Source organism: Hyaena hyaena, unplaced genomic scaffold, assembly GCF_003009895.1.
Source record: "Hyaena hyaena isolate Hyena2069 unplaced genomic scaffold, ASM300989v1 scaffold_388, whole genome shotgun sequence".
Classification (NCBI taxonomy): domain Eukaryota; kingdom Metazoa; phylum Chordata; class Mammalia; order Carnivora; family Hyaenidae; genus Hyaena; species Hyaena hyaena.
Window position 1 is genome coordinate 702,758 of NW_024081021.1, and position 18,153 is coordinate 720,910.

An 18,153-nucleotide genomic window follows, 5' to 3' on the forward strand; every position below is an offset into this window, starting at 1 on the left:
GTCTCATTAACATTTCAGATTGACATCTTTGTAATTACTTTGCACCAGCCTGGCAAAATAAGATGTTGGTAGTCAGGAACTGAAAAACCTAGGATAGGAACTAATAATCTCTGCTCAGAATAAGGCTATCCATTTCAAGAGATAAGAGTATCTGGACTGGAAAATTTTGCAAAGCTGGTTTACATGAAGATGTTTTGTCCCAAATTCAGACAATTCCTCCAACATGCAAAAGTTGTGTTATAAAATTAATGTTGAAAACAAAGAAACAAAAGAACATTGGGTAGAATTTACTAAAATCAGGAGTTCTAATTTGACACCATCCCATCTAATAGCCTGAAAACCTCAATTAAATTGTTACTATCCTAAGAAGCCTTTGGAATCCGCGATCCCTCTAGGTTGACAGAGTCCATTAGAGCTTGCTAATATCTAGTAACACCAACTCCAACAGATTCATTTAGGGACTTCTCAGATACACTTAAGCTATTAAGAAGACTTGAATTCTTATCTTACCCAACTCTAAGGATAAAACGGAATTTTCCAAGTGTATGTATACTACAGCTAATGATGTTCATGACTCAAATAACACCATTAATGAATATAGGTCAGTATGAATTAGTTAATGTCAAGGTTTACCCTCTGAATCTTAACAAACTGAGTATTAATATTGAACACAAATCAAAAATCTAGTTAGAAACATTTTATTTAAATGTGCCAAATAAAAACCCACATTTTCTTTCAGACCATAGGATGTTAATACATTCAACAAAAATTTATATTATCTTACTGCTGTGAATTTACAGAGTAATAATCCAGATCCATTTTGATTAGATGGTTGAAAAACCCTTCCTAGGTTACACTTTACAGACATCACATCCCTTATAATAATGTAAACAAAATAATTTTTCCCTAAAAGGTGAACTTGAGAACTTCAGTCCACTCTTTCAGGACTTGCACTTCTTCTCGGACTTCCTGATGGGGAACGACTAAAAAGAAAAACAATTAAGTTTGGAACTGATTAGTATCTACTGAAATTTACTCTTCTCATGTACATTATCAGGACAAAACTCAATTTTAATAAACTCACAGGTGGCCAAAAGTACTAGATAGCGGAGATCTAAAAATTACTTAAAAGATTTACATACAAACCCTTTGTCCCTACTTAAGATTAGGTTTAACAGACTCCTTGCTAAAAATCACAAAGTTAAAGAAAACTAGTACGTGAATTCTGGAGTTTTTTTGATCATTAAGTAGCAACTAAGTTAGATAATGCTTTAGTTGTAAGATTTCAACCTACAATTTTTTTTTCCCTTCATGTGGGTACTTCATTTACCTATTGTCCCATGTGGAGGAAAATGTGTTTAATGTGAAATTCTACACTTAAAGGTTTACAGAACTAAACATCTTAATAATCATCCTAAGGTTTTATGACAAATATCCACCACACATTAATCTCAACTTGAAATGGCAAACAAAATCATTTAAGAAACTTACTAACATTAAAAAAAAAAAAAAAAAAAAAATATATATATATATATATATATATATATATATATATATAGCACCAATTCTCCAAAGAGCTCAAAGCCTGCAAAGCAAGCAGTAAGCAAACAAATTCTGCAGAGGCCATACTTGACAGTTAAGATTTGGCAACAAATTATTTAGCTTACCTTCTTTTTGGAGATGGAGATCTGGACTTTGATCGGCTGTCAAAACATGAGAAATTCTATTAAGAAAAGTACTAACCAATACCTTTCTTATAATCACAGTATCATGAAATGAACCCCCAGGTTGCTCTGAGCTTAATATTAAAAGGTCAGGCTGCGGTTCAACTGAGAAAGAGTCTACCAGTTTTTGCTAACGAAAGCCAATCTTCCAACAACTGTTCTTCATAAAATGAGTGAACTACTTTATTGTGTCATGATTAATCTTTACACTCTACTTTAAGCACAATGACCTCAGAATGCTTTTTTCCATGCACCTATCAGTTCTAACAAGGCCTCTTAACATAACCCCTAAGTCACAAACTTCTTTGTCTCTGTAGCTTGACATTTCCTTTTCTAGGTAGGAAGTCAGTCAGAATAGGCCATGTATAAAGCAAGTTCTAAAGTTTGGTTTACTATTAAGTTCTTAAGTTTGGTTCTGTGTTCCCACTAACACTTAAACTCAGTTTACACTTAAAATTTCAACAATTCAAAACACTTTGAACTCTTTGGATATTGGTGCCATATAACTAAAAGAGCATTAAACAGATTTTTACCCTACCTGCTTCTTGGTCGTGAAAGAGACCTGGATCTAGATCTTGATCTCGACCGGGATCTTAATAAAAAGAAAAACGGTATTATCAATTAGTTCAGAGGAGTGATCTCCTTAAACACCTACTACTGAACGCTTTGTTAGGTAAACTAAGAATAGAGAAGCTAAAATTAGGCAAGACATAGGGTGTCTGGCTGGCTCAATCAGTAGAGTATGCAACTCTTGATCTCAAGGTTGGGAGTTCGAGCCCCAGCAGGGTGAAGAGATTGCCTAAAAAATGTTTAAATTTAGTATTTAAAAAAAAAATAAGATACAACTCTTGTCTTATATCGGCCTAAAACTGAACAAATGATTACACTTTCAACAAGCCCGCATATCAAAATAAGGAAGTACCACTTCAATCATTTGTTTCTACCATATTCAACGAGCTAGGTTGATTGTCACAGTTCCCGTACAACATTCTTAAACAGTGTATAGTATCCAACAGAAATAAAAACTGGTTTTAAGACTAGTCTGGTTTGGGGGCGCCTCGGTGGCTTAGTCGGTTAAGTGTCCGACTTTTGCTTAGGTCATGATCTCGCAGTTCGTGGGTTCAAGCCCCGCGACGGGCTCTGTGCTGACTGCCAGCTCAGAGCCTGGAGACTGTTTCAGTCTCTTGACTCCCTCTCTCTCTGACCCTCCCCTGCTCACGCTGTCTTCTCTCTCTCTCCTAGAAATAAATAAAACATTAAAAAAAAAAAATCTCATCACCCTCTATGTCTCCTTACCCTCCTACATTTCTAATTGTATTAAATATTTCCTCAATATATCTAAAAAAAAAAAAAAAGACTAGTCTGGTTTGGTTTAATTGTATCTTAAAACCAAACCATCATATAGACCCCTAAACTGAGATTTCAATTCTTCAGGTAATATGCTCAATGAAAAGTCACAAATGGGTGAAGACTATTCTTAGATCACCAAGCTTTCGTGGTTCAAGGCCATATGTCACACAAACCACATCAGCCTCTGACATACATTAGGGTCCTGCAATCAAATTAATGCATTCATCTAGAGTCCAGAGCTTTCTCAAGTGGACCACAAGTTTTAGAATCCCTGCATTTTAAAGATCTTGGGCTATTATGGAACAGCACTAACTGCCAATGGCATACCTTACTAAGACTCAACCATAGTATTGTCAGCTCCTTATACGCTAGAGTCTTACCCAGGTCTTTCACTTTTAAATGCTTGTTTTTGAGACAGAGAGGGCAAAGAGAAAAGGGGCAGAGAGAGAGAGACGAGACAGAATCCGAAGCAGACTCCAGGCTCTGAGCTGTCAGCAGAGAGGCCGACACAGGGCTTGAACTCATGAACCGCAAGATGATGACCAGAGTCAAAGTCAGATGCTTAACCAAATGAGTCACCCAGGCACCCTGAATCTTGCCCATTTCTATCACCTAATTTACAGGATTTCTACAATAGGAGTAAAAAAAACTTAAGGTTCCTAATCTGATTTTTAAAAAATTTTTAATGTTTATTTTTGAGAGAGAGAGAGACAGCAAGCGAGAGCAGGGGAGGGGCTGACAGAGGGAGACACAGAATCCAAAGCAGGCTCCAACTCCAAGCTGTCAGCACGGAGTCCCACATGGGGCTCGAACTCAGAGTGGGAGATGATGATCTGAGCCAAAGTCAGATGTTCAACCAACTGAGCCACCTAGGTGCCGATTTTTAATTTCTTACATTTCAGCGTACATCTGGTTACACAAGCCACATTTACCCACATGTACACAACTACTACCCTAAAGAACTTCCCATGGTTTCAAATTCACCCTTCCACTGGAAAAAGGAGAAATTTATGTTTCAACTTGCTTCTAAGTTTCCCCCTGATTCTAACAGGCCTCCTTATCAGAGATCAAGCAAGAGGTACCATTATTTACCCATATACACAAACTAACCTTAGAAAAATTTAACAGGTCTACCAAGAGTGTTCACTGAAGGACCTGATTTGTGCTTTGGACCCTCCTCTACCATGGACTGTCAAACAACCCTTTAAAAATCGTTGGTTGGGCTTTTATCGGTACAGTTATCCATTTAGGTGTAAGTCATGTACAAATTCAACTTTTAGAACTCAGAATATTTTCTGATGCAAATCCGCTTCAATTATATCTTTAAGACACTGTCTTAAAGTGCAGTCATTAAGACGTGACAAACCAAATACAAATAAGGGAAAGAAAGTGTTACATACTGGAAATACCTCGATCCTTTTATAGAACCAGACCTAGATCGTCTGAGTGAAGCTGATCTTGATCTACGAAGAGACACAGATCTTGATCTTCGTGGGGATGCTGATCTCGACCTAAGAAATAAATCAAAGCTTAAGTCTTATGTTCAATTAAAGTTTATTGCTTGTTAAAACTTGAGTTAGATAATATTTCTCACCTCCTTCCCCTGCTCCTGCTGCGTGAGCGAGAGTATCGCCTACCTCTGGATCTCGAATGTGATCTAGACCGTGACCTATTTTTCAAGTTAGAAAAAGAAAGAATGTTAGATGATAACTCGTTTTTGGAGTTTGTGTGCCTCTGCTGAAATCAAATCTCAAACTATTTAAATTTAGTGTCTCAATTGGAAATAAACTCTGGGCCTATTAGTTTTTTTTTTTTTTTTTTTAACTACCTAAAAAAAGATTTGTTAAAAGCTGAATTACAACTTAGAATTACATAATATAAAGCACTGTAATGTGTATTTAAAATAAACCTTGCAAGTTTGCAGGTCGACCCTCTTTGGCCCATGGTCTAGTAGATCTAGACGATCTAGAAGTATCTATAGCCGATCGCTGCATCTAGATGTTTTCTTCAATCTAACGACGATCAAACTGACAGCCAAATGAGCCAGGTGAGGCTTGATTGACGCAAGAAGATTTTTCTAGTTGGGAATGTGGTCAATCTGGTGTTCCTCTTTCTAAACCGGAGGGGGCCCCAATTGTAAGCCAAATTTACTGTTACGGCGATCACCGTCTCAAATTTTCTGCCCTTTAAAGAATAAGGTGAAGCTAGGTGTAGATGACTCGAGGGGATCTGGCCTCTTATGCTGATCACCTCAAGGTCTAGGAGGATCTTAATTGTCGGATTTGCAAGGCGCCTCAGCATGATATCATAAGGCTCGTGACATTCTGAATCAAGGCGACTGACTCAAACGAAGAAACCTGAAAGGTTTTGACCAGGTTGATTATTAATATATTAACATTTATTTAATTAAACAAAAACTGTAAAATACACCTGTACAATTAACATTCAAGTTTATAGAAAAATACTAGTTTCTGCCTTGCTAATAAAAAAATTACTTCGATTAACTAGAATACCAACCACTCCTTTATTAAAATCAATACCTGCTTCGCCGCCGCCGGCTATAGCGATGACAATCATAAGCATAATGTCCCTTTTCGCCACACTCATAGCATCTATCATTGGGATCAAAGGGACGGCGGGCTGGTGGTCTATCAAACCGAGACCTCCGAGGCATGCCTGTTGATAATTCAACTCTCACTCTGGAACCACAAATCACCCTATAAAAGAAAACCAACAAATTTCTAATGCTAAAAAAAACAAAAACAACCAAAACACCGGACTTCTACATTTAGAACTTTCCACACACTCCTCACCCTCACAAGCTTCAATGAGTTACCTTTATAAACCCTTCCAACTCCAACTTTGCTCCCCCTTCTTAGCTGTATAGAATTAGGATTAAGTATTAAGTCTCCTCCAGACTACAGAATCCAAGCTTATCACCTACCTCACTACCCAGCCCACAAGAATACTCTGATAAACGTAGAGTTCCATGACCAACATCTTACTTACTTCCCATCCAGTCCTCGCACTGCATCTTCTGCATCTCTGGGATCTTCAAATTCCACAAACGCAAATCCTGGAGGATTTCTTGCAATCCACACAGTTCTTAAGGGACCATAATAACTGAAAGCCCTTTCTAACTCTCCTTTGCCGGCACCGGTTCCCAGATTACCAACATACACCTTGGTTTCTGTTTAAAAACGCAAATACAAGAACGCAGGTTATGCAAAATTCTAAGTTTGAGTGAATTCTTTGTCCCAAACGGGCCATCCTTAACACTGTACAAAGCACGTTTATTGCTCTATCAAGGATTTAGTCCTAAAACCAGGAAGACCCATACATTTCCGAAAAGCTGGGTGGGGGGGTGGGCAAAGTTCTTAACATTCAAATGGGGAGACGACCTCCAAAACACAAGCAGACACGTGGTAGGATATTCCGCGGCGTGGGGCGGGCTCCGCCCCCGCCCCGCCCCCGGGTCCCGGCAGCCCCGGGCGCGCGGGGAGCGCGCGGGCCGGCGGCGGCGGCGGGCCCCGGCAGGGGCCGGACCGGGAGAGCTGGGCTGCGCCGGCTCTCGTCCTCCGCGGCAACAGCCCCAGGCGCCGGCTCGCCCAGGACTCCAGCTCCCTCCAGCTCCCCGCCCCAGAGCCATAAACCGCGCTCGAAAGAACTAAAAGAGAAAAGAAAGCAGCCGCCAGACGAAAAGATTAGGTCTCCGTTCCCACTCAATTCGACCGATTGTCTGATGAGAATGCGCAGATCGACGCTGCCACTTTTGTCCAGTCTGAAAACCACCTTTGGCTTTACAGCAGCGACCAGATCTGTCGGCTAAAGTGGCGGGAAAGCGCCAAGGAAATGCGCCACCATGCTCGTCAATGTGCGCAAAATGGCAGCCGAGGGCGGGGGGGTGGGGGGGCAGGCGGGCGGCTCGAAGAAGGGCGACAGGAAAACAGTGATCGTGCGCCTGCCTTGGGCTGTGGTGGAAGACGAAAACGCCCAGGTATACGGAACCCACCACAGACCTCCACCCACCATCCCCAGGATGCCTTCGACACCCCGCCCCCGCTGCCTCCGGCTTCGTATGGTGTGCGCCGAAGCCGCCATTACGCACGCGGAATAACCGTCTCCCAACCGCCGCGCCAACCCCACGGCCTGGCAATACTCACTATGGTCACAGCAACGTCCCTTACCGGGCCCTGGCCTCTTACCTCCTCCATACCGTCCGTAACGCGACATGATGACTGGCCCGCGAGCTCTGCTCTTTCAGCTCGCAGTGCCCAGGGAGTGAGTAATACAAAAGCCAAAACACCAGACCAGTCGCCAACGGTCCCAGCGGCACTACGAGGAAGAGCTGAGTTCGCGCTTATATATGCGGCGGCTGGGTCTCTCTACGCATGCGTCATTTCGACGTTCTGCGCGGCACAAAGGAGCAGGGCGGAAACAGTGGAGAAGCGGCGCGGAGGGAACTGATGGAGCTAAGAAACGGGACTAGGGCGGAGGGATACGTTTCCATGGGAACCGCAGACCTAGCCAGTAAACCCGCGGACTTCCCCGCGGTGTCCCGCCCCCTCCCCTCCCCCTTTTTCCTGTAGCCTCCTCATTTTCGTTCCCTTCTCCCTCCCCCTTTCCCCATACTAGGGACCCCTAGCTCTAGCGGTCTTAATACAGGTAGCTTAGACCGGCCTTATGAAAGACCGTACAATTTAACCGCTGATGTTGCAGCTGTCGCCGCCTTTCTGCTTGGGGACCTGGTCTAAACTGCTACTCAGTCATCTTTGGGGCTCATCAGAGGTAATCGGGAGTTTGGCCAGGGTGAGAACTCCATGAACCCCGCCATTCTGAGTAGTGGTCTCTGCACCATGGGCCTCAAAAAGGAGTGATGCCCCCAGGGACAGCACCGACCCTCCAGCCCCTTCAGAACCAATTTTCATCAACACGGTCCGAGTTCTTGGAGTCTGGGGGACAAAGGAATAGAGTACTTTGTTTTATTTTCTTATTATAGTGAAATTGTGCAAAAACACTAAATCCTTAAAGCATTCTAGCTAGTGGCAATTATGAAATGATTTGCATTTGAAGCACACAGTCGTGCTTTCTTTCTAGTGCTTTCTGCTTTGTATTATAGTATCACATCTCATCCACTAATACTCATATCCTGAGCACTAAAAATTTGTTAAATTCTCTTTAAGTAATAGCCTTCCTGCTCAGCCACTCTCCTCATAAAATAAATGTAAACCTTTTCTTTGGACAGAATCACTTGAAAGATGATCTGATTTGATTTTTTATTTTTATTAAGCAACATACAATGTTACATTTGTTTCACATGTACAACATAATGTTTCAACAATTCTTTATAGTACTCCCAACTCACCATTAGTCGTCATCTGTCACACTAGTTTATTACAATATTACTAATTATACTTTCTATGCTATACTTTTCAGTTTTGATTTTATACAATGTATCTGCCAAACCCCAAGTCTACAAATACAGATTCAACTTCTTTTTCACCAGCCACACAAACACACACAAAGACATTATTAGATCATGAATACTCGGAATATATGAGTTGGAACTGTTTTACATGAAAAATGAAATCCTTAGTATTTGTATTTTTTATGTTTCTCATCTGTAACTTAACATGATGTATATGGGTGTGTGGTACAGAATACAAGAGAAAGGAGATTTAGTTGGTGAATAAAGTATGGATCCTCTCTTGATAATGCTACAAACTCATATACATATTTTTTCAAACTTCTCAAATTATGGAAAGAATATAACCATTGCAAGAAAATTCTAGCAAGAAAATAGAAGTTCTATAAAATGTTATAGTGGTTCTCCCTTAGTCTTCTTGATTTTTGTTATCTACTTAACAGGGCAGGGTTCTTCTCAAAAGATTAAATGATAAAGATCTTTTTATATACTCTGTGAAAGACTAGAGTGTCAGTCCTCTAAAGGCTCACTAATTTGACTTTCTTCTAATATGAATTTGTGAAAATTGCCATGGGACAAACCATAGGTAACTTATTGAAAAATAGCACTTATTAATACAATTAGGCCTCAGTAAATAGTTCTTGTTTCTGAATACGGAGTATGCTGTACTAAAGAGATTTTGAAGTAATGGTATAAAAAATGGACACAAATTTCCAACTTAAACTGCTTTCGAGCACATTAAAGGAAAAGGGGTAAATCCAGACTGGCTTGCCTGCCTCTCTAGGAGACAGGTGCTTTGATAAGCTAATTACATTACATGTTATTTATCTCTATTAAAGAAGGGCCAATTCTAGGCTGGGTTTGCTATCATAGGTACCATGAAAAAACAATAGTTCCTCATAGAATTTCCATGCACTATTCTACAGAACACTCTCTCTGAGAACACATAACCAGTTCTCTTCACTCCACATCAATCCAAATTAGGGAAATATTATATGGAGTACTTCTATTCCTACTGACTTCTTTTGAAATCAGTTTCAGCCATATAAATTTCTGCCTATAGGATTGTGTGTTAAATTAAGATCACATTCCCAGATTTAACTGGAATATGAAAGCTACTTAATTCAATGAATATTCTAAGGTTTCCTAATATGCAATTTTGAGTAACGCTTAACACATTACTGTTGTTAAAAACTGATTATGTTATTAGTTTAGGGGAGGGTGAGTTCATTCTTAATCCTTTTATAGCAGCTTTCAAAATTTATCTGCCTTTACTAGATTCAGTTTTTCCAGAGAAGCATTAAAGAAAAAGTTAACTCTTTATCATATTTTCTTCTTCATTTTAGTTTCACTTTTAAATCATTGCCACTACTTTAGCTTATCTGTGGAAACCTGAAAACAAAAACAGGTTTAGACCTTCTGCACATGTACTATTTTTGATATAAAGAAATAGTCTGTTTATAAACACTAGTCCTTTAATATGTATTTATGGATGTGCTGTAAATTTATGTACTGTGGGACAATCCAAAGATCTGTATTCAAGTACAACTTTCTTTTTGTTTTTCAACATTTCGTAATCTTCAGTTCCATCGAGAATGCTCTTATGAAATTCTAGGAGGGAAAACTTCTCAGAGGCATGTTTATAATTCTTTCATACTGTATAAAGAAATGTACTTTTCATTAGCCAAGTACTGGACTGTACTCAGTACTGAAATATGGAGATGGGGGTAGGGACAGCCACAGTTAAAGAATACTACTGCCTTGACCAACTTCAAAGAGTGAAACTGGGGAGAGCAAACATGTGATGCAGGAGTGCTCCACTGATACAAATAATACCTAAATGGGTAGTTTAGGAGTATAAAACAATATAGGAACAATGAGGCTTTCTGAGTAAAGTCTGGTTGTCATAAAATGTGTGAAACTGTAAAACCATCAAACCCGAAACAGTTTTGTCAATTATGCTGCTCCTTCTCGAAAGAAAGAGTATTAGTGAAATTAGTTACTGGTCAGCTTGTTGTCTTAACTAGGAAGAGCTAGACTCGCATGGACAGAATTTAGCGATTCATTCAGCACTATCTCAGAAGAGAACCTATGTTATTAGCCAGCTCTCAGTTGTACTTAAAGATTCTCAAGTCCATTGACTTCCCTTATTTAATATTTTGATGCTCATCTTCTGGTCCCTGGAAATTAATATCCTCTACTGTTAAACAATAAAAGTGGTTTTTGTTCATGAAGCTTTTCCTTAAGACAGATGGTAGGTATAGTGTGATGATTAAGAGCATAAGCTCATGGAGTGTGGGAGCTGGGTTTGAATCCTGGCTCCACTAGTGAATAGCTAGGTGCCTAGCCTTGAGCAAGTTGTTAATCTCCTCCCACTTCAGCCTCCTCATCTGCAAAATAGGATTTGATAGTAGTAGCTCATCTCAGGTAAATCAAGCAAGTAACACTGCCCACTGTCTAGCACATGTTGAGTGGTCAATTAATGTTTGGAGGAGAAGGGGGAGGAGGAGGAGGAGAGGAAGGAACAGCGGTTTGACTCACCTTTGTCAGTTGCTAAGAATATGATATGACTTGGGTACATTGACAACTGAAGTTTTGTTTCTGCAAAGCTGGGGACTAGACCCTGAAATATGGTGACCAGCCTTAAGTAGCCACTCCCAAGACGTCTCTGTCTCTTCACTTACTGCCTTCTAGGTGAAAGTGTCACTTTTCTCCTTTGACCTTGTCCACAGAGACAAAAGCAATCTGATGCATATAAGAAGCAACAATTCAGAAAAAGGAATTTTCTTCATGAAAAATATATCTACAGGAATCTGCAAATCAAATGCTGGAACCTTCTTAAAGGTTCTAGGCAAGGGTGTTTGGCTGTGGAATGGGGAGATAGGTATTCATGAGCAATAGGGAAATTGTTGCTTTTTATAACAAAGTTTAGTCTTTGAAGCTAATTCTATAAGATTGAGTACACCTTTTTTTTTTTAAAAAAACGAGTAGAAAAACTATTCCTAAGCCCATGACAAATGGTTACATACACCGCAACTCAAATAGACAAGTTTAGACTGCGTATGAAAGAAGTGGTTTGAAACACAGAGAGAAACAGGAGGAGCTATATTAAATCATTAGTCTAACCACTTCGTTTTTCAAATGAGACTAAGACCAAGAATTGTAGCATGGTGAGTACAGTGGTTCCCAAATCTTCCCATGAGGACTGTCAGAACTTTGATAAAAATATCTCCCAATTCCAGAAAAATTGGAACTATTGCCAACCACCCTTTCTTGAAAAAGTTATCTTTTATTCTGTGACTATATCTTTCTTATTCTTTTAAGTGTTCCTCTTCGTATCTTTTTAAATGAAAGGATGCTAAGAGTAATTTTTTTTTTATCTCATGTCTTCTTTTTATAACTTTGTTTATGTACGTATTGTAATCTCTACACCCAACATGGGGCTTGAACTCAAGTCTCAAGATCAAGAGTCACATGCTCCTCTGACTGAGCCAGCCAGACATCTCTCTCATGTTTCCTTTCCTTCTTTCTCTTTCTTTCTTTCTTTCTTTCTTTCTTTCTTTCTTTCTTTCTTTCTTTCTTTCTTTCCTTCCTTCCTTCCTTCCTTCCTTCCTTCCTTCCTTCCTTCCTTCTTTCTTTCTTTCTTTCTTTCTTTCTTTCTTTCTTTCTTTCTTTTAGTTTATTTATTTATTTGGAGAGAGAGTGTGTGTGAGCAGGGGAGGGGCAGTGAAAGAAGGAGAGAAAGAATCCCAAGCAGGCTCTGTCTGCACTGTCAGCGTAGAGCCCGATGCAGGGCTCGAACTCACAAACCATGAGATCATGGCCTCAGCTGAAGCCAAGAGTCAGATGCTTAACCAAATGAACCACACGGTCACCCCTCATGTTTTCTTGATAGAAAAATGTTTGTACCCTCCCTCCCCCACTGTTTCTCAGATCTACCTAGTTCTCAAAATCCAAGAGTCTGGAATCGCTAGTTAAGAACAAAGAATGACAGGGCATTTGACTGGCTCAGTAAGTAGATAATGTGACTCTTGATCTCAGGGTCTGGAATTCAAGCCCGACCTTGGGCATAGAGCTTACTTAAAAAAAAAAAAAAAAAAAAAAAAAAACTTCACTAAATAAAAACTAAATTAAAAAAAAAGCAGAAACAGATAAAAAAATAAAACACAAAGAAGAAGAGAAATGTCTGTCCTACTAATACAAATTAAAACAACATGCTATTTTTGTCAGCAGTGCAGTGAAATTGACACACACACTAATCAGAATGTGAAGTAATACAATATATTTGACGGTCAGTTTGGCAATATGTTGTTTCCTTTCTTTAATAAAGCACATTTATAGCCTACACACACATAACACGCAAACTTTAGAATGTATAAAATTTCATTCTTTCAAAACATATTTTAACTTTTCACTAATTGAGATATAACATTTATAATTAGCAAATAATTATTTATTTATTTATTTCTAATTTTAACTTGGCTTCATGCTCAATGTGGGGCTTAAACTCAGGGACCCTACGATCAAGAGTCATGTGCTCTACCAACTGAGCCAACTGGACACCCCAGTTAGTGTATAATTTTGATATTGTGCCAAATATGGTGGCCTGTGTGACTGTTCTTTCTTTGGAAAAACAGTCTCCAGCAATTTTCAGATCATTGGTGTACAGTATATTTCCCCATGGTCCATGGTCACTGTCTCAGCCTGTGTTTACAGCCATATTCCAGCATAAATATGGTGAAATGGCAAAAGTGTTGAGTTGGGAAGTCCGACAACATACGTTCTCATCTCTATTATTAACTAATCATATTATCTTAGATCTGTTACAAACTTTCTGGGTATTATTCTTCTCTCATATCAAAAGAGAGCTCTAGCCCCCAATTATCTTACTAAATGTCAGTATTCATTAAGCATTTAATATGTGCCAGACACTATATGTTTACATGTATTAACTCTTTTTTTCAGTTTACCAATAAAAACCAAACTGCTCATTTTGGAACTCTCATTTTGGGACAAATCCTGCCCTTTCCTTATGCTATTCTTATCTTTTAATATTGATATCCCTTGATTGTTTCTACAAACAATCCTACCTATGAAAGTCCTACTCATACTTTAAAACCTTACTTAATTGTATCACATCCTACAATCAGGAAAATTAAGTGATTTGCCCAAGGTCATCCAGCTACCTCTTTGATGAATACAGCCTGAGTTAATGAAAAGAGCAATGACCTGGGATTCAAAGAATTGAAATTGAATACTGTCTCTGTAATTTACTACTTGGTTCGAGAAAAATCACATAAATGTTTAGACATTCATTGTCTCATTTGTATTCATTCAAAATATAAATTCAAGGATACTCTGAAAAATGATTCAAAGCTAATAATCATAATCCAGTTCAAACTTTTGAGTTATCTTGACCAGCAGGTTGTATATTCTTCTGTATTTAGGTCAATTATTCTATTGGACTATATGGATAAGATTATTATCCAGGTAAGTGTGCCTGGCTGGCTTAGTCAGTAGAGCATGTGATTCAATCTTGGAGTCAGGAGTTCAAGCCCCACACTGGGCATGGAGCCTACTTAAAAACAAAAAACAAAAAACCCCCAAACAACAAAAATATTATCCATGTGATATTAAATTGAAGACGTAAAAATGTTCTTAAATTATAAAAATAATCTACTTTTGTTGTAGAAAATGGAAAACATAGAAAAGCAGAATGGAAAAAAAACAATAACAATCTTTTAAAAAACAGAAGTTAGCTCATGCTGCACTGTTGATGAAGGCTGTAAGCTCTGCCGTCCCACTATCTGGGTTTGAATCCTGTTCCTACACACACCAGCTATGCTTTGGGGCAGGCCACTTAACTTCACTTGACTCAGTTTCCCCATACATAAAAGAGAAATGACAGTAATACCCATCTCATACAGTTGTGAGAATTACATGAGATAAAGCATGCAAAACTATCACAAGCTTCTCCCCCTGATTATAAGTAACAGGTTGATTGTGGAAATTATATAAAATAAGGAAAAGCACAAATACCAGGCTATGAATTTTGTGAGGGCAGGACCCAAATCTACTTCATTAACCACTGTATGCCTAGTTCCTAGCATAGTCTTTATCATAGAGTAGGTACTCAATATTTCTTGAATGTTGTTAAGCAAAGAATATAAATGTTATCCATAGTCCCAGCACTCTGATATCACCATTATTAATAATCTGGAATTTATAGTTTCCATTTTTAACTATGACTATATCAGTTCTTTGAAAAACAAATTATATAGTTTTACAGAAGGTACATGTTATGGTTAATTTTATGTATCAGCATGACTGGCCCACAGGATGCCCAGAATTTGGCCAGAGGTTATTCTGGGTGTGTCTGTGAGGGTGTTTGGATGAGATTAACATTTGAATCAGTAGACTGAGTAAAGCAGATTGCCTCCCCTAATGTGGGTGGGCCTCATAGAACAGAACAGAAAGGCTGAGCAAGATGGAATCCCTCCTGTGTGACTGCTGGGGCTAAGGCATCAGTCTCTTCCTGCCCTATGACTCTAACTGAAATATTAGCCCTTCTTGGATTTTTAGCCTGCCAGCTTTTGGATTAGAATTTATACCATTGGCTCCTGGTCTTCAGCTTGCCATGTACAGATCTTGGGACATCTCAGACTCCAGAATTGGCATGAACCCATTCATTATTTTATATATTATTTATCTGGTATTGGTTATATTTCTCTGGAGAACCCCAACTAATACAGTGCATTACACCATAAACAATTTTCCAAGTCATTAAATACTCTACAACATTATAGTATCGGCACAGTGTTCCATTTCATCAATATCTTCTGTTGTAAGAAATTTAGATTATTTTCACTTTTTGTATTATAAATAATGCCGAAGTATTTTTGATATTTACATACTTTCCTGATCATTTCCTTAGAATAATTCAGTTAGTGAAATTGTTGGGTCAAAGAGTATAGAAAGGGGTGCCTAGGTAGCTCAGTGAGTTAAGCGTCCAACTTGATTTTGGTACAGCTCATGATCTCACAGTTCATGGGTTTGAGTCCCATGTTGGGCTCTGCACTGACAGCACTGACCCTGCTTGGGATTCTCTCTCCCTCTCTCTGCTCCTCTTCCCTCAAATAAATAAATAAACATTTTAAGAAATAGAATAAAAAATGTAAAAGCTTTTAAAACATGTTGCCAAATAGCTCTCCAAAATGGTGGTAGCCATTTATATACCCACCAAGAAGTCCACAAAGGTACTTGGTTCTCTGCACCTTCATTAACACTGGATGAATTTTTTAATCTGCCAAATTTCATTTTTGAGATGGATATATTATTTTTTAATTATATTTTATTTTATACAATGAGATTTAACATTATGCTAATTGGCAGTGCATTTATGTCCTTTGCTGATTTTTCTGTTGGGGTATATTTTCTTAGTTGAGTTTTAGAAACTATTACTATATTAAGGATATCAATTCTTTTTTTTTTTTTAATGTTGATTTATATTTTTGAGAGAGAGAGAGCACAAGCAAGGAAGGGCCAGAGAGAGAGAGAGAGAGACAGAATCTGAAGCAGGCTCCAGGCTCTGAGCTGTCAGCACAGAGCCCAGCGTAGGGCACGAACCCAGGACCACAAGATTATCACCTGAGCTGAAGTCAGAGGCTTAACTGACTGAGTCACCCAGGAGCCCCAGGACATCAATTCTTTGTAGTATTCACTGTTACTATTTTTCAGAGTCTAATTGTTTTAACAGTTACATGATTACTTCATCTTAAATTTATTTTAGTGTATATAAATTGAAAACTGTCATAGCCATTCAACAAATGCTAATTTTGGGGTGCCTGGGTGACTTAGTCAGTTAAGTGTCTGACTTTGGCTTAAGTCATGATTTCACAGTTCCTGAGTTCAAGCCCTACATCAGGCTCTGTGCTGACAGCTCAGAGCCTGGAACCTGCTTTAGATTCTGTGTCTCCCTCTCTCTCTGCCTTTGCCCCACTTGCACTCTGTGTCTCTCAAAAAAAAAAAAAAATTAAAAAAAATTTTAAATGCTAATTTAGTTTAATAATTGAGTGCCAATCATTGTACTTGGTGATGAAGATAGGTATATAAGATGCAGAAAGAAAATAGATGTTTAAAAATACATATGTATAGCAAGTGCTAGGATAGAGTTAAGCACAAGACATCATGGGAACACAAAGAATGTTCACTTATCTTAGACTGGAAGAAGAGAGCAAGAGACTTTCATATCGTCTACAGCTCTGCTCAAATGTAGCCTTATTGGGGAGACCTTCCTGACCACCCTGCATAAAATACCAAGGACCTCATACACCATCACTCTCTAAATTCCACAATCTGTCTTAATCTGTTTTACTCTTCTTTATAGCATAAATCAACTGCTGACATGTTATTTATTCCTTTGTTTATAGTTTTCCATGGGAGCTAGGTCTTTGTTTTGTTCACTCCTATCTCCCCAGCACTAAGAACAGTGCTCAGTATTATCGAAGGAGCTCAATTCAGTCTGTATTGACTGAATGACAGAAAGGAAGTTCCTTCTATTTAGTGCAAGAGGTTTTTCTCTTATCCAAGGCTACTCCTTCCTGAACCTGTGCTCTGTGCATCCCTCTCTGCTTTCTTTTCATTGAATTGTTCCTTTCTGTACCTTCAGCCTCTCCCACTCAAGCCCCCTACTTGACTGATCTTTCTCCCTAAGTATTAGTGTTCCCTAATCCATTCTCACTAGACTGATCCTTTTCAAATTTTTCTTTAAGATTTTATTTTTAAATAATTTCTATGCCCAATATAGAAATTTTTCTCAAGTTTACAACCTCGAGATCAAGAGTCGCATGATCTACCAACTAAGCCAGCCAGGCGCCCCACTAGATTGATTTACAGACAGTATGTTGTGGTTAATTTTATGTGTCAACATGACTGGCCCACAGGATGCCCAGAATTTGGCCAGAGGTTATTCTGGGTGTGTGTGTGAGGGTGTTTGGATGAGATTAACATTTGAATCAGTAGACTGAGTAAAGCAGATTGCCTCTCCTAATGTGGGTGAGCCTCATAGAACAGAACAGAAAGGCTGAGCAAGATGGAATCCCTCCTGTGTGACTGCTGGGACCAAGGCATCAGTCTTTTCCTGCCCTATGACTCTAACTGAAATATTAGCCCTTCTTGGATTTTTAGCCTGCCAGCTTTTGGATTAGAATTTATACCATTGGCTCCTGGTCTTCAGCTTGCCATGTATAGATCTTGGGACATCTCAGACTCCAGAATTAGCATGAGCCCATTCCTTATTTTATATATTTATATATTTTATACATTTTATCTACTCTCCTTTTAAGAGTAGACAAACAGATGGGGTGGTGGCTCAGTTGGCGAAGCATCTGACTTCAGATCAGGTCATCTCATGGTTGTGAGTTCGAGCCCCGCGTCAGGCTCTGTAATGACAGCTCAGAGTCTGGAGCCTGCTTCAGATTCCATGCCTCCCTCTCTCTTTGCCCCTCCCCAGCTCACACTCCGTCTCTCAAAAATAAAATAAATAAACATAAAAAAAAAATGTCCAGGGTGGTTTGGAAGGTAAGAGAAAGGTGCTGCATTCAGCAAAGTAGATCTGACAGGGTTCTGGCGGGGGGGGGGGGGGGGGGGGGGGGG

The 18,153-nt window shown here is 39.1% G+C and overlaps 2 protein-coding genes across 10 annotated transcripts in view; one reads left to right on the plus strand and one right to left on the minus strand.

The window, feature by feature from the left end:
* Positions 1 to 682: 682 nt before the first annotated feature.
* Positions 683 to 7,369, minus strand: SRSF7 (serine and arginine rich splicing factor 7). Of its 4 annotated transcripts, none has more exons than XM_039251246.1 (8): positions 7,280 to 7,369; positions 6,084 to 6,264; positions 5,615 to 5,791; positions 4,669 to 4,743; positions 4,484 to 4,585; positions 2,263 to 2,316; positions 1,668 to 1,703; positions 683 to 983 (listed from the first exon to the last, which is right to left on the minus strand). In XM_039251246.1, exons 1-8 carry the CDS (start codon positions 7,305 to 7,307, stop codon positions 929 to 931), a joined length of 708 nt encoding a protein of 235 aa, XP_039107177.1. In that variant the 5' UTR covers positions 7,308 to 7,369; the 3' UTR covers positions 683 to 928. The 4 variants fall into 4 exon arrangements, with proteins under 4 accessions (XP_039107177.1, XP_039107176.1, XP_039107179.1 ...); XM_039251245.1 differs by having other exon boundaries at positions 4,475 to 4,585; XM_039251248.1 differs by lacking the exon at positions 1,668 to 1,703.
* LOC120244624 (tetratricopeptide repeat protein 39B-like) overlaps positions 6,616 to 18,153 on the plus strand; it is a 15,235-nt gene continuing 3,697 nt past the window's right edge. For 3 of the 6 annotated variants that reach the window (XM_039251239.1, XM_039251243.1, XM_039251240.1), the window contains exon 1: positions 7,427 to 7,883. The gene's annotated coding sequence lies outside the window, so the exon portion shown is untranslated. Of the gene's footprint in view, positions 7,884 to 18,153 lie in introns of all 6 variants that reach the window. The other 3 variants (XM_039251241.1, XM_039251244.1, XR_005531591.1) reach the window with 2 other exon arrangements.